The sequence below is a fragment of the Phyllobates terribilis genome, unplaced genomic scaffold (genome assembly GCF_046119375.1).
Source record: "Phyllobates terribilis strain yellow unplaced genomic scaffold, ASM4611937v1 Scaffold_3__8_contigs__length_932513732, whole genome shotgun sequence".
Classification (NCBI taxonomy): Eukaryota; Metazoa; Chordata; class Amphibia; order Anura; family Dendrobatidae; genus Phyllobates; species Phyllobates terribilis.
Window position 1 is genome coordinate 570,530,584 of NW_027362763.1, and position 24,591 is coordinate 570,555,174.

The following is a 24,591-nucleotide window of genomic DNA, read 5'->3' on the forward strand; positions in this document are numbered from 1 at the left end:
AAAAGTAAAAAAGGTATGACTTTGGAAGAAGGAGAGCAAAAAACATAAGTGCGGAAAAATCACCAGATCGGGAAGGGGTTAATTGTTATAAGCAATACTGACAGGGAAAAGTTAAAGCTGGCCATAAACATGAAATAATCGTCACATTATGCCAATTGCTGAATATTAGAAAGGTTATTCCCATCTTTATAGATGGATATTGTCACAATTTACTGCTTATTGGAAGCTACAGCTGTTCTTGAGATATTAACTCTTTTCTTTCATTTACAGCTCACCGGACATTTCTGCTGTTTAGCTTGTAAGCACTATGAAGCTGGCCGGGATTAGGAGGTAAAAATGCACTCCAACAACCCCGACCAGCTTCAAAACAGTGATTAGAAGCTCAAAAGAAAAGAGCTTGTAAGCACTACGCATGTTCTACTGTCTAGCAGAGGTGGTCTGTCTCCAAGGCAATGAGCTGTAAACAAAAGAAAACAAGAGTTAATATCTCGGGAAAGGCTTAAAATGTTTATGCGCAATAAATTACAAAACTGCTTGTATTTCCAAACATTATCTGACAATACAGATGGAATAAAGATGGAATAACCCTTTAACTCGTTATGTTCTTTTGTCAATATCCTAACTATAGAGAGATACTCATACCAATGATTTAGTGAGTGTTGATGTTGGAAACAGCCAATTTGCAGGTGTTTGTTATTCGAGCGCCCACAGGGGTGTTTCATTTTTGCAATTGATTCCTGTGTTTTATCTTTTGTCTGTGCTTAGCCTTCTCTTCTGTAACCTATATTTGTTTTGACACAATAACCAAACAGTTAGACCAACATAGTAAGGTTGCTAAACACATTATGGAAACCTTTAAGAAAGTTTTGTGGAGTTGCTACAAATGAGACATTTCATAAGACATTTTGACTTTTACTTTATAAATAAATAGATGGAGTATTATTGGATTTTTCAATGATGAAAAGAACTATAACACCTATCTTAGTCCATTAAATAAATATTCCTCTGGGTCTGCAGTATATAGCAGTTGTATTCATCTACAAAGTAATTGTAGCAATACATGGTAACTATGTCTTTCTTGGCAGATGAATTTGCTTAGGTTTCAGACTCTATGTAGGCTTACATGTTCTCACTTTGAAATCAATATTTTGACACTCTGAACAGCATGATTCAGTACTCTGTTCTTCAGGAAGAATACCATGCCTGAGTACCCCAAGATTTCCTCTGGCCTTGAAGAACCATGTCTGAATACATGGCTGTTTGGCCTACCAAGTCATATAAGGTTTGATTTTACATTGAAGTTGGTGGGACTGGAGTCCACGGTGATGATATCCTAGAATGGCTTGTGACTTCATATTGATTCTCTACAATATCTGTTGTTCCTCCATGATCGTATAACGGAGATCCTGAGGATGGGGAGGGCACTCCGTGTGAGAGAGATGAGTAATGAGCTGTAGATCCTCGTAAGTACTGTGAGCCTAAGCCATTAACGATTCCTCCAGACTGAGAAACTGGAGAGATGGTGCTGTTGCTCACAGACCACAAATTTGGATACTGACTGTAAAATGTAAAAATTGATATTATTAGACTATCCGGGAAACTATATTGTACTGTGATCATTCAAATTGTAACATTTTCTTACATTTAATAAAATAGATCTAATTCTGATAGAATGATAGATAGATCTAGAATAGAATAGATAGATATTACCTAGTAGCACTTGAGGATCCTGTGGTATGGGTCATTGGGAGCACTCCAGTATGAGCAGGCATTTGAAGACTAGACCAGTTATCATGCGGCTGGAGCATAGACAGACAGGAAGATGAGTTATCCTGAATAGTTGCTGAAAATCAGAAAACAAAGGTGAGTATAGAAGCAGCACAAATCTTACCATAGCAATGAATATTACTATGCTATTACTTTATACCTGCTAAAATGTTTTATTTAAAATGTTATGTCTAGGGAAAAAAACAAATCTTATTAAAACTTGAATGCTGACTTGTATAGGCCAGATGCGGAGGTTCATATTAGAGCAGAAAATAACTTAGCCAAAAAAAAAAAAAGAGGATGGTGACTAGCACTCCAGGGAGAAAAGAGTATAAGTCCCTGGAGGCCGCACTCACAAAATAGATGCAAAAAAGTATGTTTTTATTCCAGTGGATGCAACACTTGGCTATTTGCCTTTTTCATGCCTTAAATAAAATGAATACACTCAAATTTTTTGCATCCATTTTGTGAGTGCGTCCTCATCAACTTGGCAAGTAAAAACTAATATGGATAATAATCAAACCCAGTTTAGATGGAAATTGGAGGGGGCAGCCATATGAGTATACAGAGACAGGCAGCAACAAACAAATCACAGCAAAGATCTCTGATCTACACTAATCAGGGCTGCTTCTTCAATGAGACGAGATGAGCATTTTGCTGTTACAGAGCTGATATCTGTGTGTAACCGCAGCTAAGCTGCGACTGATGATTTTAACCATTGGGATGACATTGTCCATCTCTGACTGCGGAATTTACATTGGGCAGTTGCCATGAGCTAAATGCCGTTGCCAGCCCCCCCAAGATGTGATTGCATGGTATTGGTGGGATACAATGGCATTCATGGGCCTGCTGAAGGCCCCCTTTGCTGTCATTATTGCTCTATTGTGAAGCTCAGCTGCAGGCTGAGCTTCATACGAGATTGTGATATGTCCTATATACTGCAATCGCAGGTTCAAGTCTCCTAAAAAGACAAAAGAAATACAATAAAAAAAATTTAAATAGTATCACCGCATCTATAAAACTTATACCCTAACCTAATTTTTAGATGGATAAATATAAAAAGCAATGAGTCTATAACAGTGTTTCCCAAATTCCAGTGCTCACTGCTCCCAACAGGTCATATTTTCAGGATTTCCATAGTGTTGACCGGTGAGAGATTCCTGATGCCTTGATGATACTTCCATCACCTGTGTAATACTAAGGAAATCCTGAGAACATGACCCGTTGGGGGCCGTGAGGATGGGGTTTGTGAAACACTTGTCTAGAAGAATGTCCGGGCTACAAAAACAGAAACCATTATTGTAACACGACCGATAGTTATAATTAGTATACAGTAGTAGTGTAATGCACACGCCCGGACTGACTGGCGTGTGCGTGTTTATGTAGTGATTCCACTGTGCCATGAACCGGAGAGTGCCTGGAGGGGCGTAACTAAGTATCTGCCCGATCCGACCAAGGTCGCACGACGGCATACGACGCCAGTGCACCAGGGAGGAACCGAGCAGAGGAACCAGGGTCTACTCCAGGTCAGACTCCGGACACGGCTGTTGACCCACACCGGGGAATACAGGAACAGGCAGACTAGAGCACAAGCTGGGTAGGGTCCAGTACAGACTGGGAGACAAATTCGAAACCGCAGACGCGGTAGACAGAGCTGAGCAAAGCGAAAACCGCAGACGCGGTGGACAGAGCTGAGCAAAGCGAAAACCGCAGACGCGGTGGACAGAGCTGAGCAAAGCGAAAACCACAGACGCGGTGGACAGAGCTGAGCAAAGCGAAAACCGCAGACGCGGTGGACAGAGCTGAGCAAAGCGAAAACCGCAGACGCGGTGGACAGAGCTGAGCAAAGCGAAAACCGCAGACGCGGTGGACAGAGCTGAGCAAAGCGAAAACCGCAGACGCGGTGGACAGAGCTGAGCAAAGCGAAAACCGCAGACGCGGTGGACAGAGCTGAGCAAAGCGAAAACCGCAGACGCGGTGGACAGAGCTGAGCAAAGCGAAAACCGCAGACGCGGCGGACAGAGCTGAGCAAAGCAAAAACCGCAGACGCGGCGGACAGAGCTGAGCAAAGCGAAAACCGCAGACGCGGCGGACAGAGCTGAGCAAAGCGAAAACCGCAGACGCGGCGGACAGAGCTGAGCAAAGCGAAAACCGCAGACGCGGCGGACAGAGCTGAGCAAAGCGAAAACCGCAGATGCGGCGGACAGAGCTGAGCAAAGCGAAAACCGCAGACGCAGCGGACAGAGCTGAGCAAAGCGAAAACCGCAGACGCGGCGGACAGAGCTGAGCAAAGCGAAAACCGCAGACGCGGCGGACAGAGCTGAGCAAGGCGAAAACCGCAGACGCGGCGGACAGAGCTGAGCAAAGCGAAAACCGCAGACGCGGCGGATAGAGCTGAGCAAAGCGAAAACCGCAGACGCGGTGGACAGAGCAGAGCAAAGCGAAAACCGCAGACGCGGAAGGAACAGGGCTCTGTTCACACGGAACAGACTAGAAGGGAAAGGCAGAACCAGATACCCACAGGGTACTTGCAGAGAAGTAGCGAGTGGACCACAAACTCACAAACGGAAGTACAGTGACAACGAGCAGGAGTAGGTACGAGTTCAGACTCTGCAGAAAAAGGAAAGGAACGGACATAGAGAAAAAACAGGTAAAAGATAGGAGAGAGTTCAGACTGGAACTGAGTGTACGGAGGAGACCGACACTGCAGCGGGATACAGGAGCGGGTCTGGGAATATGGCCCCCAGAGAGGCGGGACGAACAGGCAAGGAGCGTGTTCAGACTGGCCTGGAAATACAGCCTCCAGGAAGGCAGAACGAACAGGCAAGGAACGAGTACAGACTGCAGGTTAAGGTACACAGATAGGACACAGTACAGACATGGGAACAGATACTGCAAGACAGGTAACATAGACAGGACCTGGCATGTCAGAGACAAAAGCCAACTGACAGGGCAAGATGCTCAGGCATGGGTTAATGGGGCAGCTGGTTTAAATACCAGGTGACAGACAGCAATAGGCTGAGGACGCACAAAGGGTGTGCCTGCAGCAGGTACAAAAAGCAGGAAGTGATCGGGCGCCGCCCTTAAGCAGCAGACACAGAAGCAAACAGACAGCATGGAGGGAAGCCAGAGAGACACCCTGGACTGGAGATCAAGTGCGCGCTCTTGCACAGTGGGAGATGGACCACTATGCAAGGACGCCGCCAGGTATGTTACAAGTAGTATATTAGTAGTATAGTAGATCATCAGTATTAGAAGATAGTAAAACATGCACTATACTCATAATACAATCACATTACAAACAGCAGGAAATCAAAAGCCAAATAGTAGTCCCAAAGAACCAAAACTATGCATCAGGGGCACTGACGCATTTTCCCTGTACATGGTACAGGTTCATCAGTGACCCCTAACATAATCATAAGAAATGAAGAAGTAGCAGGTAGCCAAGGAAAGCAAGACAGATCCTAAGAAATGTAATACTACCACTTTACAAAGAGTTAGTGCAACCTCATCTGGAATATGTCATAGAGTTAGAAAGGATACAAGAGCCACAAAATGGTAGGGGACATGGAGGAGCTTAGTAATGAGGAAAAATTAAACAAATTACATTTATTTATTCTTCAGAAGAGATGTCTAAGGTGGGAATATGATTAACTTGTACAAGTACATAAATGGCCCATACAAATAATTTGTGAACAGCTGTTTCATGTAATACCCATTCAAAGACAAGAGGGCACTCCTTCTGTCTGGAGAAAGAAAGGTTCACCCTGCAGAGGAAACAGGCCTTCTTTACCATAAGAACTATTAATTTGTGGAATAGCCTACCTCAGGACCTGGTCACAGCAGGTAAATGTATAAACTTCTTTCCTGAATGTTTGGTCCAGTTGCTCAATAATTGGGATCAGGAAGGAGAGATTAGTTCTTTTGGAGTGGACTGGATCATGCATTGTGGGTGTGCATGTGCCCCTTCCCTTTGCCCTTTCCTATCACTTGGTTGAACTTGATGTCTTTTTTCAACCTTACTATGTAATTATGTAAGTATGTAACTACAGTGGTGGCCAAAAGTATTGGCACCCTTGCAATTCTGTCAGATAATACTCAGTTTCTTCCTTAAAATGATTGCAATCACAAATTCTTTGGTATTATTATCTTCATTTAATTTGCTTGCAAGGAAAAAACACAAAAGAGAATGAAGCAAAAATCAAATCATTGATCATTTCACACAAAACTCCAAAAATGGGCCAGGCAAAAGTATTGGCACCCTCAGCCTAATACTTGGTTGCACAACCTTTAGCCAAAATAACTGCGAACAACCGCTTCCGGTAACCATCAATGAGTTTCTTACAATGCTCTTCTGGAATTGTAGACCATTCTTCTTTGGCAAACTGCTCCAGGTCCCTGATATTTGAAGGGTGCCTTCTCCAAACTGCCATTTTGAGATCTCTCCACAGGTGTTCTATGGGATTCAGGTCTGGACTCATTGCTGGCCACCTTAGAAGTCTCCAGTGCTTTCTCTCAAACCATTTTATAGTGCTTTTGGAAGTGTGTTTTGGGTCATTGTCCTGCTGGAAGACCCATGACCTCTGAGGTAGACCCAGCTTTCTCACACTGGGCCCTACATTATGCTGCAAAATTTGTTGGTAGTCTTCAGGCTTCATAATGCCATGCACATGGTCAAGCAGTCCAGTGCCAGAGGCAGCAAAGCAACCCCAAAACATCAGGGAACCTCCGCTATGTTTGACTGTAGGGACCGTGTTCTTTTCTTTGAATGCCTCTTTTTTTTTCCTGTACACTCTATGTTGATGCTTTTCCCAAAAAGCTCTACTTTTGTCTCATCTGACCAGAGAACATTCTTCCAAAACGTTTTAGGCTTTCTCAGGTAAGTTTTGGCAAACTCCAGCCTGGCTTTTTTATGTCTCGGGGTAAGAAGTGGGGTCTTCCTGGGTATCCTACCATACAGTCCCTTTTCATTCAGACGCCGACGGATAGTACGGGTTGACACTGTTGTACCCTCGGACTGCAGGGCAGCTTGAACTTGTTTGGATGTTAGTCGGGTTCTTTATCCACCATCCGCACAATCTTGCATTGAAATCTCTCGTCAATTTTTCTTTTCCGTCCACATCTAGGGAGGTTAGCCACAGTGCCATGGGCTTTACACTTCTTGATGACACTGCGCACGGAAGACACAGGAACATTCAGGTCTTTGGAGATGGACTTGTAGCCTTGAGATTGCTCATGCTTCCTCACAATTTGGTTTCTCAAGTCCTCAGACAGTTCTTTGGTCTTCTTTCTTTTCTCCATGCTCAATGTGGTACACACAAGGACACAGGACAGAGGTTGAGTCAAATTTAATCCATGTTAACTGGCTGCAAGTGTGATTTAGTTATTGCCAACACCTGTTAGGTGCCACAGGTAAGTTACAGGTGCTGTTAATTACACGAATTAGAGAAGCATCACATGATTTTTCAAAGGGTGCCAATACTTTTGTCCATCCCCTTTTTTAGGTTTGGTGTGGAATTATATCCAATTTGGCTTTAGGACAATTCTTTTTGTGTTTTTTCATTGAAGACAAATTAAATGAAGAAAATAATACCAAAGAATTTGTGATTGCAATCATTTTCAGGAAGAAACGGAGTATTATCTGACAGAATTGCAGGGGTGCCAATACTTTTGGCCACCACTGTATATAAATAAAGAGTAAGGGGCTCATAAGCCAATTGCTCATGAATATTTGGTCAACATAGTAATTGATTATAGATGCTAAGAAAATAGAAGTTGATTAACTTTGTAACACAGAGGCGTAAGCATGGTTTCAGTCAAAGGAGGCAAAACATCTCTGTGTGGGCTCTCCACCTGGGTAATGACCCAGTGAGCACCTTAGTAGTTAATTATATATTCCAGAATGAGCAACTTTATTTGCTGCTGCATCAGCACATTACTGCATATGGTTTTCTTCTTCTGTCTTTGGCTGGGGACAGTGGGCTCTTGCTTATTTGGCCGCTCAGACTAACAACATTGTTGCGCTGTTGACTGCAACTGTGCACTCTGATGCTACAAGCAGAGGCAGTTTTGCCTCTGCAGAATCATAGGAGCACAGTAGCACTGAAGTGGACTAGACCCAGCATAATAGCAGCTTCAGAGGGTTTGCAAGCTTTATGGAGGGCTAATATGCAGGTAAATAGCATTCTGAACCTGCCCGATACCCACACCGAGAGCCCCGCTGCCGGGAGGAAATGAACTTTATTCCTCCTGGCAGTGTTCCAGATTAACCAAATATCTGCAGGTTAAAAGCTTTTTTCTTCACGTGAGCGGCTCCCTTTAAGGGGATATTTAATATGAGGCAGGGCTACACAAGCAAGATTTGTTTTTTGCTTGATAATTATCTTTCACTTTCTTCTGTTTTAAAAAGGAAATTAATTATCCTAGTCACTAGGCTATTTATGGCTAAATCAGCAGTCTACCTCACTTTCTCACCTTATCCTGCGCTCTGCACAATAAACCCATAAGGTGTGTTCACATCAAGCATTCGTGTTTCATTTTTTTGCCGCAATTTTCAATAATTGCAACAAAATTGTGGCAATTGTAATTTGTGAAAATATCTTAAGAATTGATGAAATGTTGCTTTTTAAAAAAAAAAAAAAAAAACTAGCCACAGTTAAAAAAAATGCAACACAATAAAAAAAACACACTTATGAATGAGATTTTAAAATCTTATTCAATATGCTAGGTTCACATGGAGAATTTTGACCAGGATTTTGAGGCAGATCCATTTCAAAATCCACATCTAAAACTGCTTCAAATACTTTTAATACTCTTTTGCTACTTTTCCCATGGAACTTATTTACATTGTAGTTTTGCAAATAATGATATTCGTTCCTAAATACACAGCATAAACTGACATTTTTTGTTGCCATTTTCCAAAAACATGGTAAAAAGGAGTCATTTTAACAACATTTTGTGAAAATTGTGGCAAAATAGGCTTTGGAAATAAATCATGTGAACAAGCATAGGCACACGCACACCCGTTGTATTCAATGGTGGTGCGCACCTGTCAGGTTTTTCACACTGTCTGCGTGTCTGTGTGAAAAACCCGCAGACATGTCATTTTTTTTACAATGTTAGCAGTGAAGTCCGTAAGGTTAACGCAGTTCATAGGTCAGCTCACACAGAGCTGACCGCGGGAACGCAGCTGCCTGTGACTGGCAGTAACCTCAATTACGTCACTTCTGGTCACTGAAGGTGCATTCTCATGCTCAGCTCACTGTATCCTGGATGTGGGGCTGAGCGGTCGCATGATGTCACCACTCAGCAATGCATTCAGATGTAGCTGAGTTGGGCTCTTTGTGGGACATATGGATTATCGGCGGACAAGATGTCTTTGTTTTTTTATTTTTATTTTGAAAATAATAAATGGGTAAAAGAGGATTGAGGAGTTTTTATTTCACATAAAGGACTTTACTCTGTATTTCCTAACTTAAACTTACGGGGTTAATAATGGGGGTGTCTAATAGACGCCTCTCCAACACTAACAACTGGGCGTGATGTCAGCTGACATTACAAAGCTGACATCAACTGCACAAAAATTACCCCACTTGCCACTGCACCAGGGCAAGTGGGAAGAGACGAGGTTTGGCGCGAGATTTGGAGCATCTTATTGATGCACCATTTCTGGGGCGGCTGAGGGCTGATGTTTTTAGTCTGGAAGGGGGCCAATATCCATGGCCCCTTCCCAGGCTATTAATACAAGCCCCATCTGTCTGTTTAGCCTATGCTGATTAGTAATAATAGGGGAACCCTACATCATTTTTTTGGGGGGGTATCCCATTCATTAACCAGTAAATGCTAAGAAAACAGCTGTGAGCTGTTCTTAATAGCCTGGGAACCTTTATGGCTATTGGCCAATTTCCCAGAATATTAACTTTAGCCATCAGCTGTTGGCTTTCTCTCAGCTGGTTAGGAAAATGAAGGCGGATGGCATGCCATTTTTTTATTTATTTATTTAATACACAATATACACACAGCGGGTGCTGACTCCAGCTCCCATCAGCGTCGCCTGGTCTCGCTGATCACCGAGACACCAGGTGACAACGTTGAGAGCTGGCTTTAGCACCACATGCCTGTGAACAGCACTGACTGTACTGCTTTTTCCCAGGCGCCGGTATGGGTGATACTGATGCGGCACACAGATGCCACACATACGTTGCTCACGGACAACAACGGTGTTGGTATTTTCAGTACCGTTAATATCAGGACGTGTGAAGGAGGCCTAACATAGAATTCCCATGCACCATTGAAAAGAATTGTGCTACTTGGCAGGGCCTCCTAACAGGTCCAGAAGCAGTAGAAAATCCAAAGCTATCTGAGGCACCATAAGGGATCCTTGTAAATATCCAGTCTTTATTTCAAAATAGTTAAAACATCACAATAGGGAGGAAACAAAATCAGGTAATGTTTTGGTCATATGGCCTTTCTAAAAGCCTTAAATTTAGTTCTTAAAGATGAAAAAAATAAAAAAAACATATTTGGTGTCGTCATGTCCAGAAAAGTCCAATCTATTAAAATATTTTAAAAAATGAGCCCCGGCTGATAACACCGTAAACAAAAAAAAAATCTAAATTTTTGCTCGCTACACTACTACAAAAAATGCTGTAATAAGTAATGAAAATATAATATGTGTCCCAAAATGGTATCAATAAAAACATTGTCTCGCCCTGCAAAAAATAAGCCCTCACATAGCTCCAATGACCAAAAATTTAAAATGCTATGAGTCCTGGAAAATGGCAACACACCCCCCAAAATATTTTTTTTCAAAGTTCTGATTTTCTTTTCAACACTAAAGTAATAAAAAAATTGGACAAGTTTAGTGTCACTGTAATCTGATGAGGAGAATCATATGGTGAAGTCATTTTTACAACACAATGTACGCCATAAAAATAATTCCCAAGCAATAACGGCAGAATTGTGTTTTCTTTCAGAATTTCACTGCAATTTAGCTCTCCTCACCATGAAGAAGGAGGCGGAAGGCGCTGTTACTTTAGATGATTGCCCGCTCATAACAGCTTTCAGTCAGCTGGATGAGATCTGGCTGGCTGGGGCGGAGGGATTCTCCTTCATGGCTGAGGCGACCATTTCAAGAGAGAGGGACCGGTGCATGCCTGGCCATTAGTACGAGGATTAGGCAGATGGACATAGAAGCCAGTAGTGCTAACGCTAGTGGGTGCTATATGACACTTCAAAGGTGCATATCAATTGAATGGGGCATAATTTGTATTAGATTTACATTACAAAAGTGTCTGCAGCATTACCTACATGTTATATGGTGTCACAGCCCCTTTAAGTGGTAAAAAAAAAAATCATAAATTTGTAAATGAAAAAAAAAAAACCTTTGCTTGTATCGCCATTTGTGTATTTGTGTATTTTTTTCTAAGTTACTTTTAATGAGGCAAAAGAAAAATTATTTGAACTTTTTTATTTTTTTTATTTTAACATTTTTAAAAGACTTTTTTTTTTTTTTTTAACTTTTTATTGCATTTAATAGTCCCATTAGGGGACTTGAATCTGCGATCATCTGATCGTTGTGCACAGTTATGTATAGCTAATATCACAGTCTCCTATGAACACCAACTAAATTCTGGCTTTCATAGTAGAATCGTCATGACAAGTGCAGACGTCTTCAGCAGACCTCCAGCTGTCATGGTAACCCATCAGCCCCCTGCGATCACGTCGCGGGTGTCCCGATGAGCGCGTGGAATCGTGCGCCCCCCTGTAGGAGTGTTTTAAATGCCACTGTCAGAGATTGACAGCGGCATTTAACAGGTTGACATCCACGTGCGAGCAAGATGTACATCAAAGGCAGGGACACGACATATGACAAAAATGTACATTATATGTCGTGAAGGGGTAAGAGCAGTGGCGTAATTTGAAACTCATGAGCCCCAATGCAAGAGCCCCAACAGGGCCCTCAATTATTTCAAATCTTTTTTTGCATTTTTGTAAAGGTAAAAGGGACTTTTGGGGCCCGAGTTCGATTGCAACACCTGCACATATTGTAGTTACACCCCTGGGTAAGAGATAACATCATCCTGCTTTGATTGAGATACTGTAAGTGATGTGCCATATATTTCATAATGCTCTCTGCTTCCTGCACTTCCTGGAGGCAAAAGGCCAATTGGGGCATGTGTTTGGTAGTACTATTGCCCAGACCACTGGTGCCAGTGATGGTGGTAGTGCTTCTGCTAGTGCTTCCCACATTCTTAGTCTTAGTATAAGTTTTATTTGCTTTTACACTACCTCATCCATTGCCATTTTTTCTTTTACTATACATTTTGTTCAACACTTATTTTTGACAGTTATTGCAACCTTAATTAATTAACAATTGATAATAAGAATGTAATAAGAAATGCTAGGTAGGTACATGTAAAGATAGCAAATTGTTGCAGCAGGCCGCAGTATAGCTATGGCATGTACGGTTGACAAATTGGACTAGTAAAACAATCAGACATTTTTTTTATATTTTGTTTTCAACATAATTCAACCACTTCCCAAAAATGGCAAAATAAGAAATGCTAGGTAGGTACATAACCAAAAAGCCAGCACCCTCTACAGGGTGCTATATTGTTGTGGCATGTGCAAATGAAAAATTTGACGAGTAAATCAGATGTACAAAATAAAATATTGATTGCGATAAGCTTACTTTAAGAATTAGACACACACAAATTAAATATTTGGATTTTATATTATTTTCTTCACAAGAAAAGAAATTCAGAAAAGTCACTTGTGACAAGCAAGAATACCATCTGACACAGATGATTTTTTTTTATTTTTGTAAAAACTATTGTGCTGTCTTGATTCTGCTTTCTATTACATTAAAAACGAAAAAAAAAAATGCTATTGTAATTCTAATACAAATACCAGTTATGCTTCTCCTAGCTCTCTCCCAATATCAATTTATACCCTGTATTATTCACAAACTACTACACTCATCTTCTTCAGTGCTGCAGTTATGCAACACATTATTGTCTGGGTTAGTTACTATCTGGGTTTTAGGACTTTCTCTTCCTGCACGTATTATTGGGATGTGAACACCCTCTTACTATCCTAAAATCACTCTAAAATGTCTGCTGCATTTTCTGCTTAGGTTTTTATACAAGCTATTATAGTCCCTCCTTATTGTCTATACTATACCATATGATATGATACCTGCAAGGCATTATGAGGAAGTCTGTGCTGTCGCGCCTGAAGTCATGTCAGCATTCTGTGGCTGATGCAATCTTCTGCAATGTGTAAAAAAAAGTACAGACTTTTTTTGAATCGCAAAATAATTGAATTCACCTGTGAATACCATAAGATTTGACTCGAATTCGATAAGCATAGATCATCAAATCGATTCAATCATCTCTAGTATATGTCCATTGGTCTAACTTTCTGATGGTATACATTCTACATTATTAACATGTAGATCCTGTCGTTTGTCTCCTCCTGTTGTCTCAGTCTGCACCGTTTTCAGTGTGATGTGTTTTTTAACTTTGTATTTATTCTTAAAGGGCTATATATCTAACTTACATATTTGGCTATACACCATTTCTTTATAGAGGCTTAAGCCATACATGTAATAGATTATAATTAGGTAGTAAGTAAAAAACTAATTGTACATTTTTTTATGTACAATACTCACTTGGAGAATTGTTTCTGTGAGAATATGGGTTTGGGTATGGACCTGTCCGGGGATTCCGCAGAGAGGAGTAACGATCACAGCCATGAGGAGACGATAAGGCCATGGGGCCTCCAAATTGCGAATGGGGATTTGCAGGAGAGCATAAGGATCCAGAGGCTGGAATGAGCCAGCTACCTACTAAGATGACAGGAAAATGAATTAAGTATGAGCATCCTTGTACAACATATACAGTAACTTGCAGTTGTATGCCTTCAATAAAGTGTCATAACATTTCTCCTATGACTTGGAGAACTGTATGCTACAACTTACTTTGTGAGTAACCTTGTTGACCATCTCCAGCTTCCTCCAGTAGTTCTTTGTGGTCACTTCTGAAAACAGAACATTTCATCTAGGGTTTACAGCACAACATCAGTACAATGATGTACAACACATTCTTAAGTAGGATTTATATGAATAGCTATAGGTGGCATGACACATTTCATGATTCTACAATTGCTGAGGGTTTGACTATTGATACACTTATAAAGATGAGTTTGAGTTAAATTGTTGGAAATCTGCAAGTCCCAGCAAATCTGAACAATTTGCAATTTGATTTGTGTGAATCACTACAAAAATACCTGCCACCTTTTAACAAATTGCAGAAAATTATATCTGCCGCAGAGGGCTGAAACAATCTTAAGTGCAACTGCATGGATTTCCCCATAATCCCTTGCAGCTATTGCATAATGTATAGCGCAGCAACTCAGGAGCTGATCATTGCTCGTATAAAAGCTGAAGCAGGGATGCATCAGACATCTTAGGGTGATTTTAGGACAGTGAGAAGACATCGCTGCTCAGAGCTCATTAATACATATAGTGAGAGAAAGCCCTAAACCATGGGACAAGTGAGGGTAATAGCCGGAGAATAATGATTCAATTGACAAGGGAAAAGAGATAGAAGAGGTGGCAGCAGCAGTAATGCCAGACTCAGTGTAATTCATTAGTGATATGGAGTAGCTGACATTTTTCCTTCTGCATTCGAATTACAATTACACATTTTTTTCTTCATTCTGAAAGGTACAGGGTACAACTCTGACAACAACCCCTTCTGAATCCCTATGTTTCTCCCCAGTAAAATAATAACAGTTATACTCACATCCAATGGAAGGCGCTGTTCCAGCGGTGTTGGCACGTGACATTGTGACAGGTCACATGATCCTTGCAGCCAATTAGCGCTTGCTTCACTCTCCTCTTCTATGGACGTAATTGACATCTGGAGGAAGTAAGAGCTGCAGTCCAAAGGAGAGGAGAGTGAAACAAGCACTAATTGGTCACAGGGATCGTGTGACATAATAATGTCACGCGAGCCTCAGGAGAGCCAGTGCCGACACCGCTTTAACAACGCCAGCACCAGAGGTGAGTTTCAGTGTTATCATTTTACTAGGAAGGGGGAAAACATGGGGATTCAGAAGGTGTTGTCCAAGTACTTGACATCCCCTTTAATGTAATATAAAGCAGAAGCAAAGAGTTTTTACCGAAAAAAATCTAAAATCAGTGACAGACAATGTGCTTGTTTGTGACAAGCAACTTTACAGAGTTTTTGCATTTTAGTAAAGGGGGAAATAATTGTTTTGAAAAACATAAAAGAAATTTTTGTAAAATCCACACCTGTGGCTCTGTGGATGTTGCAATTATTTTTTTGCACAACTATTTTACTAGTCAAATTTTATGCACACCACACCAATACAGCACCCTGTTACAAGTGCTGGCTTTTTAGTCATGCACCTAGCTATCATTTCTTATTTTGCCATTTTTGGAAGGGGCGAGTGAATTTGTTAAAAAAAAATAGGAAAAAAAGAATAAGAGGTAAACATTTAACCTTGCATATCTGTTTTTTTGCACACCTATTTATTTTACTTGTCCAATTTGACAACTGTACATGCCACACATGCACAGCAGCCTTTCACCACATTTTACGTTGTTTACGTGGACCTACTGCCTAGCATCTCTTTTTGCAAAATTTTTGTCATGGCTTGATTAATTGGGATTGAAAATATTGTCAACAGAATGTTGTACAAAATGTATGGTAAAATAATAAGTGTCAATGGGAATGGATAGGGCATGGTAAAAGAGAAAGAAACATACCACAGCTAAGAATGTGGGTGCTGCTAGCAGTAGCAGAATCACCATCACCACTGGCACCAGCTGACTAGGCAATAATACTATCAGACGCAAGAAACAGTTGGCCTCTTTTGCCTACAGCAAGCATGTAAGTGGTGAGAAAGTGAAGGGCATTATGAAACATATGGTGTATAATTAATCTGAGTCACAGCAGGTACATGTTATATGGGCAGCATGGTGGCTCAGTGGTTATCATTGTTGCTTTGCATCGCTGGAGCCCTGGGTTCAAATCCCGCCAAGGACAACATCTCCAAGGAGTTTATATGTTCTCCCTGTGTTTGAATGGATTTTGTCTATTTTTTCTGAATTCTTCCCAAACTCCAAAAGATATACTGATAGGGCATCTAGATTGTGATCCCCAATGGAGACAGGGATGACTATGTCTGAATGTTTTTGCACACCTGTTTTACTAGTCCAATTTGTCAACCGTACATGCCATACCTATACCGCGGCCTGCTGTAACATTTTGCTATTTTTACATGTACCTACCTAGCATTTCTTATTATATTCTTGTTATCAATTGTTAAATAATTGAGGTAGCAATAACTGTCAAAAATAATTATAGTGTTGAACTGTAACTGTAATAAAATGTGTAGTAAAAGAAAAAATGGCAATGGACGAGGTAGTGTAAAAGCAAATAAGTCCTCAGAGTGCTATACACATATTTTTAGGACAATCGGAGTGCCTACAATTCGCAAATTTATTTCTCATTAATCTAATTTTTTATAAAATTTTGTAGAATCTGGCAAATTTGAATTTCTGAAGATTTGATCATCTCTACTTATGAGAGCACAGTGGCTGCTACAATGGAGATAAAATAGCTATGACCAGGACTATTTTGGAGGCAGGCAAAAGTAAAACCCCACAGTACCACCCCTCAGGAGTATAAAGACCTAAATAAGAAATGTAAAAAAGAAATCAAGCTAGCTAAATTATCTACAGAGCAACAAATCGCCAGAAACATTAAAATAAATCCCAAAATTTTTTATACATATATCAATGCCAAAAAGAAAAAATCAGATGGTATCAGCCCCTTAAAAAATGATAACAAGAAGATAATTATAGAGGACAAAGAAAAGGCTGAGATATTAAACAGCCACTTTTCTTCCATGTTCACCAACAAACCGTCCGTTCCAGGGATCTTTCAACAGGGCAAAAATCAAAGTTCACCACCTAATATAACTAGTTTAACACAAAAAGAATTACGCCTGCGACTGAGCAAATTAAACATTGATAAATCCCCTGGCCCAGATGGTATTCATCCATGGATACTGAGGGAATTAAGCTCAGTAATTGACAAGCTGCTGTATCTCACATTCTTAGACTCTCTGGTAACAGGGGTAGTGCCACAGGATTGGAGGATAGCTGCTTTAACCCTGCTGTTCTGTTCGGGTCATAGTGACCCGTAGAGAATTTGTGAGGCCCTGTAGATTTTTTTCTATAAGTTTCTAAAACTTGAGATTGCTTGACTTTTCCTCATTTGGGGGGACCTATCTATGAGTATTTTTTTTTGTGTGTTTACTTTTTGCTACACACCGATTTGTACACTTGTCGTGTACGGGTCATAGTGACCCGGCATCATTTTTTACAGCTGTGAGGCCATATTTTCAGTGAAATAAAGGAGTTATAACCTCAGTTGGGTCTATTTATTGCATCTACCATTGTATATCAATTTATTTATTTCCTAAATTATTTCAATGGGGTCGTACACGCGCTCTGCCGGGTGTATGCATTGAGATCTGCGCACCATAAAAGTGGCTTTATATTGATTATTTTTGGTGCACAGTCTATACTAGAATGTAGAGCGCATCCAGAGAGATCACTAGGTGTGCACTACACATGTACTACACTACACGTGTACTACACTACACTCCATAAACAAATACTCTTTATAGAAGAACTTGGAAAATCACTGGTTAGGCCGTACTAAGTTTTTTCTGAATAAAAAAACAAAAATAAAGATTTCAATTTCATTTTTCTTGTTTTTTTATTTCCAAACATGTGCCCATACAGTCTAGTAGGCAAAAGGTATAACAATAATTGAGTTAGAGTATCTAAAATCAAGATTTAATAAACCGGGTCATAGTGACCCAGGAGCAATACAAGTGTATAGTACATGGGAATAGAACAGCAGGGTTAAGAAAGGTAAAAAGGGGGATCCAGGTAAATACCGTCCGGTAAGTCTGACATCAGTAGTGTGCAAAGTTTGTGACGGGATCATAAGAGATGACCTGCATAGTTATATCACAGAGAATAATATAATAAGTGATAATCAGCATGGATTCATGAAAAATAGGTCGTGTCTATCAAACATGTTGGGGGTTCTATGAGGAGGTAAGTGCAAATTTGGATGTTGGTAATGCGACGGATGTGTTTTATCTGGACTTTGCAAAGGCATTTGATACTGTACCACATAACAGCCTTATACAGAAGCTACAGAAGCAAGGAGTTGGGGGAACAATATGTAGATGGATAAGGAATTGGCTAAATGATAAGAAACAAAGAGTCGTCATAAATGATACATTCTCTAAATGCGATATAGTCAGCAGTGGGGTGCCGCAGGGATCTGTGCTAGGACCGATTCTTTTTAACCTTTTTATTAATGACTTAGTGGATGGAATTGAGAGATGACACCAAACTATGTAGGATATTAAAATCTGATCTTGATGTTACAATATTTCACAACGATCTGGATAAGATGACTGAATTGGCAAACACTTGGCAAATGAGGTTTAATGTAGATAAATGTAGAGTAATGCACCGAGGACGGAGTAATCCTATTGCTGCATACACATTAAATGGGAGTGTACTCGGGACTACAGAACAGGAGAAGGACTTGGGTATTCTGGTTACAAGTAAGTTGAGCAGCAATACTCAATGTCAAGCAGCAGCTGCAAAAGCAAATAAGATTTTAGGATGTATAAAAAGAGAAATAAAATCCCGCGATCCCAAGGTACTGTTACCCCTTTATAAATCACTGGTGAGGCCACATCTGGAATATGGGATCCAGTTTTGGGCTCCACATTTTAAAAAGCATATTCAGAAGTTAGAGTCAGTTCAAAGGCGAGCAACTAGATTATCACAAGGGATGGAAGGACTCTCATATGATGAGAGGTTGAAAAAGTTGAGACTGTTTAGCTTAGAAAAATGACGCCTCAGAGGAGATTTCATTTACATGTATAGATATATGTGTGATTAGTACAAAGGACTATCAGATAACTTATTCCTTCCAAAGACTATACTAAGGACCAGGGGGCACTCATTATGGGTGGAAGAAAGGCGATTCCAGCACCTAAACAGGAAAGGGTTCTTTAAAGTCAGAGCAGTTGGGCTGTGGAATTCCCTACCACAAGAGGTAGTAATGGCTGATACTATAACAGCTTTCAGAAAAGGGATGGATTTCAAAAAAGGGATGTCCTTGATACACATAACATTGTGGGCTACAGTTAAATTAGACAAAATATTACACCTATAGTAGTACGTTTAATACAATAATAGTAATTACATAACTAGTATTATAATTAGGTTCGATCCAGGGTTCTAGGACTGATCGCCTTTTCTCGGGGTCAAGAAGGATTTTTTGATGCAAATTGGATGAATGTGTCCTGGGGTTTTTGCCTTCTTCTGGATCAACAGATTTAGTCAAAAGGATTTTAGTAATACCATTACTAGAATCACAAGAGTAATACAAGGTATAAAACTGATTAAAAAATTATAACCTTGTTCATTTTTAATTGTAATAGTGTAGCAATAATAAAAATGGTAATAATACATTTGTGAGGCCTAGTCCCAGTAAATTAGTGTGTTAGTGTAGGGAGCACAATTGGGGGAGAATGGTTGAACTGGATGGACCTAGGTCTTTATTCAGCCTATGTTACTATGTTACTTTCTATAGTCAGCTCTAATTATTTGTACCCTACCAAACACACCTGTACAGCATCTGTTTTAGGAATAATACAATCCTCTTTCCTCTATTCCTGGGTGTCTTTTATTTTTCTTGGAGCTGCCTTTTATTGACTATTCATTTAAAACCAAGTGAATGCACAGGCAGATGCTGCACATAAGTGAACCTTTAACTACCCTACCACTGACACAATTGAGTGCTTAGGGTGCATAGGGATACATGAGTCCCAGAGGGGATAATAGGAAGAATGCATTCAAGATGTGACTTGACCTCTAGGCCCTTCTCTTGAAAAAAACAGTAAAGGGGAAAGGTGCGCTGGAGCTCTAACCCAGAGGGTCAGTATCACACTATGTAGCTAATTAATTTTTTCTTCTGCATTATACCGGGGTTCTGTGCTTTGGCAGGGATATATTTTATCACAACTATAGTGATACATTAGTCTGTCAGCCTTTTGGCAGGTCTTTTGATCATTTGGCTTACTTTAGCCTATGTGTTGGTTTGTGCTATGTATAACCCTACTGTGCTGTATCTCGTGTGACTGCCATTCTTTCTTTATTATATGTATTATTATAATGTCACTATTTCATTTTTTTGTGGTATTTTATGAAAATTCATTTTTTTGCATGCTTTGGTAATTTGTTTAGCTATACCCCAGATTCATGCAACAAAACTATAAAAGTGGAAAAATCTGGCATAATATTAAAATTTACAGGGCAGGTAAAATCTGTTAAGTTTAGGTTCTGAATGTCCAATTAATGGGAGTATTATGAGTAACAAACTAACTCAGTCTCTTACAGATATCTAGGATGGTTTAAATAAAAATATGTCACGGAAGGTAAATGCAACAAATTCATATAAAAACCTACAGTTCCAACACAATAACATACAATGGATACCTCTCTTTTGCATCCAGAAAAGCCTTGGCAAAAGGATTGTGCTTTATTTTAAGAGCAGTAATCTAAAATATACAAAGAAGCCATAAGTACAGACATTACATATAAAATATAATACAAAATATTTACACTACATAAACCATTTTTTTAATTATGAATTAACAACATGTTGATTATTATTAATTCCACAGTTTATAGGGTTGATATGGTTTTATTGGTTTTTACAAACCATAGACATTTTTTTTTCTCTATGAAAATTATGATGCAGAAAGTAAATGTGTGAACAAGTAATATTACATTTATTTGTTAATAGTTAATGGGTAAAATATATTTTCCAGGATGTGTACCTCTTCATTTTGATATGCAGTCACAGCAATGAATTGTGTCTCTGGAAATGAGTGGCTAGTGATCATTCTATGAGGGCCACCAACTCTTACGATGTGAATTCTGGGTTCATATTTGTGCAATGAGTTTAGCATAATCTGATAATAAAAAAGAATTAATGACTAAGCTTACAAGAAAAGGCAGCAACAGTTTTATTATTACTGATATTCTTATTAGCATTATTATTACTAATGGTAATAATAAAAATATATTACCTGGCCTCCACCATTCATTTTATTAGTAAGTTTAACTTTACTGAAAGAAACAGGGTCTTTCATCCAATGGGCTCCAAAGTTTGGGGAATCTGGGTGGATGTAGACGCAGCTTGGAGCTTGAGGCTCAGGTTTCCCTCCTGGAACCCATTCACCATTCACATACTTCCACCGGTGATTATCCGCTGACACAAAGTCCAGTAGGAAAGTGTACATAGCATTAGGGTCTAGTCCAGACACACTCACTTTCAGCACAGGAAACATTCGCCTACAATATAAAGAAATTGTGTTACTACAGCACATACATATAAAAGTAATGTAATGACTGTCCTATCATATACAGTTTAGGAGATATTAAATTGAAAACACTATCTACGGTCACACCATGACTTACGTTCTCCATGGGTGGGTGGGACGTACCTATCTGTGTCTTTTTAGCCAAAGACAAATAAAGTAATTCAAAAGGTGGCGTTAAAAAGGAAATTAACTATTCTCCCCCGTTAATTTCCTTTGAGCTCAGCATCTTCTTTTGTCTTTAATTTGGGGTCAAACAACTCATAGGCTGTGAAGTAGCTTTAATTACTTTGTTACTGATGGAATACGTTTTCTCTAAGAACTTTTTTAATACAGCTTTATAGGATTCACAGAAATCCATGGACACTGATCTCTGCCTATAGGCAGCAAATGGTCATAGTTATCAATCTAGAACCTTATAATTTTATGAGTTTTAATATAATCCATTATTTTTATCTCCCGCTCATTCTGGTTATTATTTTTTTCTAACTGGGTACATTTTCACACTGATTTCATGATAACTATGTAACATTTTACAAAAAGTAGGTAGGAAAAATTAAATGCAATAAAATTAAATATGAACAAGGTAACAATATATAGGTAGCCCTGGCACTTAAGCTGGCCATACGCAGCTATTTCTTCCAAATTTCCTACTTGGGCAGAAAGGAGAAGGCTGTAGTCAGACACGTCTAGTCTAGCAGCGGCTTATCGCCCCTGAAAGTATAGGATCGGATCTTGAAATGCCAACTGCCCTATCCACCTGACAGGAGAGAGTCATGGGGCGCAATACACATCAAATGGTCGGCCAATGACACCGAAATCAGCAGGTTTTGGGTAACATTCATCTAATTTTTATTGGGGCTCATGGTAAGGCTTGTAAGATGTGTCAAATATAATTATATGCCTATTTGAGAAGAATTAATTTGCTGTTCAATAAATCTGTGTGCTTTTGGCCACATGATAAATTTATTCTTGTGGCCAATGCTGGAACAATACAAAGATTGAAGTTATTTTTTTGATTTTAATAAATGATCAACACAATATTTCATTGGAAAAGGTCTACAGGAGGCCTGCCAAAATTCTCTGACATTGCAATTTTTAACATTTAGGAGAAAGACCAATGACGTTTTCTCCTTCTCTTCACTGAGAATGTTCAGTCAACCTAAATGTGAATGTCTACATGAGTCGTGAGGAATTTTTATTAGCTGGTTGAGCTGACAGCTCTCATGCATATGACCAGTTTAAGGAATACAGAAAACTGATCCCCAAGTTTATTGTCCTATATTTTATACTGTATCAACAGTATAGTTTATATGCACTTCCATTCTAAGATTGAATATATTTATACTAGTAATTATACATATTATTACTCAATTCAAAAATAATTGTAACATATAGCAAAACTAATGATTTATACACATGCTACTACATTTAAATAATGTAGTTAATTAATCCATGTAATCTTCCCGAGTCCTTAAACATAATTTTAAGCTTAATATTTACATTTATTTATTCATGTGGTTAGTTTTTAACTATACTGAGGTTTCTAAGCAATGTTCACATCAGCATTCTTCATATCCATTGTTCAACTCTGTCATACTAGCAGAACACTAAGAATGATGACCGGATCATTCCTATGACAGACACTAACAGTGACTGATAGACCCCACTGATTATAATGGAGTCTTATCAGTTTCAGCTTCTTTTAACTGAATCTGTAAGAGAGTATATGACACAGATGTGAACAGAGCCCAAGATATTATTTTACATGTTATTGTTAGAAAAAATAGAAAGAAAGAGCACTTTAGTGATTTTTTTTTTTATCAATATGTACACAAGCGGCAATAACTGGTCAATATAAAATAAAAAACGACAAAAAAATAGAATCTATGCTTTTTCTGTCATCATCGGTTTCAATCTATGTAATGTGAATAAGCATGATTAAAGTATGTAAGTTACGTAGTATAAGAGTCCTACCTGCCATTTTTGGTGACAATCATCTCATTTGTAAGCTCCTTAAATCGCAACCAAAGTTCTTGGTCCTCCAAAGACACTTTGAGTTCTCTTTCTGTTGGGTCCCCCTTCTCACTGCCAGCCTGAAGCTCATGTTCCACTGCACTGAGAAGATGATCTACCCGGTACTGTAAATTCTTTCCACATCTCTCAGCTGCACTTAAACTCATCACTCAAATGTTGTTCCTCCACCACAAATGAAATCTCTGCAGATCCAAAAGTCTTATCAGGGCGCTGTCAGATGTGTGATCAGTAGATCATTTATTTGGAGATAGTAAATCCACTTGACCTTAGCAGCACAGGTTTCACTAATCAACATTACATTGCTTTACACTCCAATAAATAGCCATGGCCATGGTGGGGTGGTGGCATCTCTCACAAACTAGGCAGAGCAGTGATTGGTTAGGACTTCCTTTGATGTTTGTCAATACTGAATTTGACTGGTGTGTAGCCTCCACACTGTGATAATCTTCTGAAGTTAATTGCAACTGAGAGGTACTTTATGCAAATGTCCAAATGTTTGCACCTTTTTCAAAGACAGATCTGCAGTGAGGAAATGGTGTGTCAGGCCCAATGACAATTAAGTAAAGATGACACCTGGTCACATTTTAATTTGCAATTCTTTTCCTGAAAGTCATGGATTCTGGAGATATCCAGGTCCAATATAAATAATAATATAATATCATTGCGTAATACTGTGTGATCTTGCTAGGACAGAGGTCAAAACCTTCAGTCCTCCAGCTGTTGTGGAGCAAGCTGTCAGGCTGCAATTGCTGACCATTGGACTAAGGTCTTGTATCACACTATGATCTGAGCGCTTCAATTCTCTTAAAATGATGTGGCACCAATTTAGCGCTGCATCTTTCACTGATTTTTCCTGAGACAATGACTTCAAGCCACCTGCTTGAGCAGGGAACTGCAGCATGATCCCATTCAAGTAAACTGGACCGGTTTCAGCTCGCTGAATAGCTGGGAGAACTACTGTCCAGAGAAAACAGGACTAAGTTATTTTAGACCTCCTAAAATTATGGAACCCCCAAATTGATGGTGTATATTAATGATTTCAGAGGGGTTGTCCAAGCTGGAGACAAAATTTTGCAGTTACTCAACGTGAGCGAGCGCATTTTCCGGTAATACTGATGCCAGTGGGCAGTCATGTGACTGCATGTAGGCGATTTGAGAGAAGTCAGACATGTCTAGTCAGCATGTGAGAGTAAGTATGCAAATCACATACATGTGGTCACATGACTGCCTACTCGCATCTGCAATGCAAGGGAATCGGGACAGTGT

The 24,591-nt window shown here is 39.6% G+C and overlaps 1 protein-coding gene across 2 annotated transcripts; it reads right to left on the minus strand.

The window, feature by feature from the left end:
- Positions 1–1,290: 1,290 nt before the first annotated feature.
- Positions 1,291–23,471, minus strand: LOC141258242 (T-box transcription factor T-like). Of its 2 annotated transcripts, none has more exons than XM_073673257.1 (8): positions 23,266–23,471; positions 20,998–21,262; positions 20,746–20,880; positions 20,402–20,463; positions 13,751–13,809; positions 13,442–13,615; positions 1,711–1,843; positions 1,291–1,558 (listed from the first exon to the last, which is right to left on the minus strand). In XM_073673257.1, the coding sequence occupies exons 1-8, from the start codon at positions 23,469–23,471 to the stop codon at positions 1,291–1,293; spliced, it is 1,302 nt and encodes a 433-aa protein (XP_073529358.1). The 2 variants fall into 2 exon arrangements, with proteins under 2 accessions (XP_073529358.1, XP_073529357.1); XM_073673256.1 differs by having other exon boundaries at positions 13,442–13,618.
- Positions 23,472–24,591: the final 1,120 nt, after the last annotated feature.

Bases quoted from the DNA above. Each gene is read 5' to 3' on its own strand.
- LOC141258242 (XM_073673256.1), bottom strand. From the start codon at position 23,471: ATGAGTTTAAGTGCAGCTGAGAGATGTGGAAAGAATTTACAGTACCGG. The intron at 13,810-20,401 runs GTATCCATTGTA...TTCTGTTTTCAG, and splicing joins TTTCTGGATGCAAAAGAGAG to AAGTGACCACAAAGAACTAC. The intron at 1,844-13,441 runs GTGAGTATTGTA...TCTGATTTTCAG, and splicing joins TCACAGAAACAATTCTCCAA to CAACTATTCAGGATAACTCA.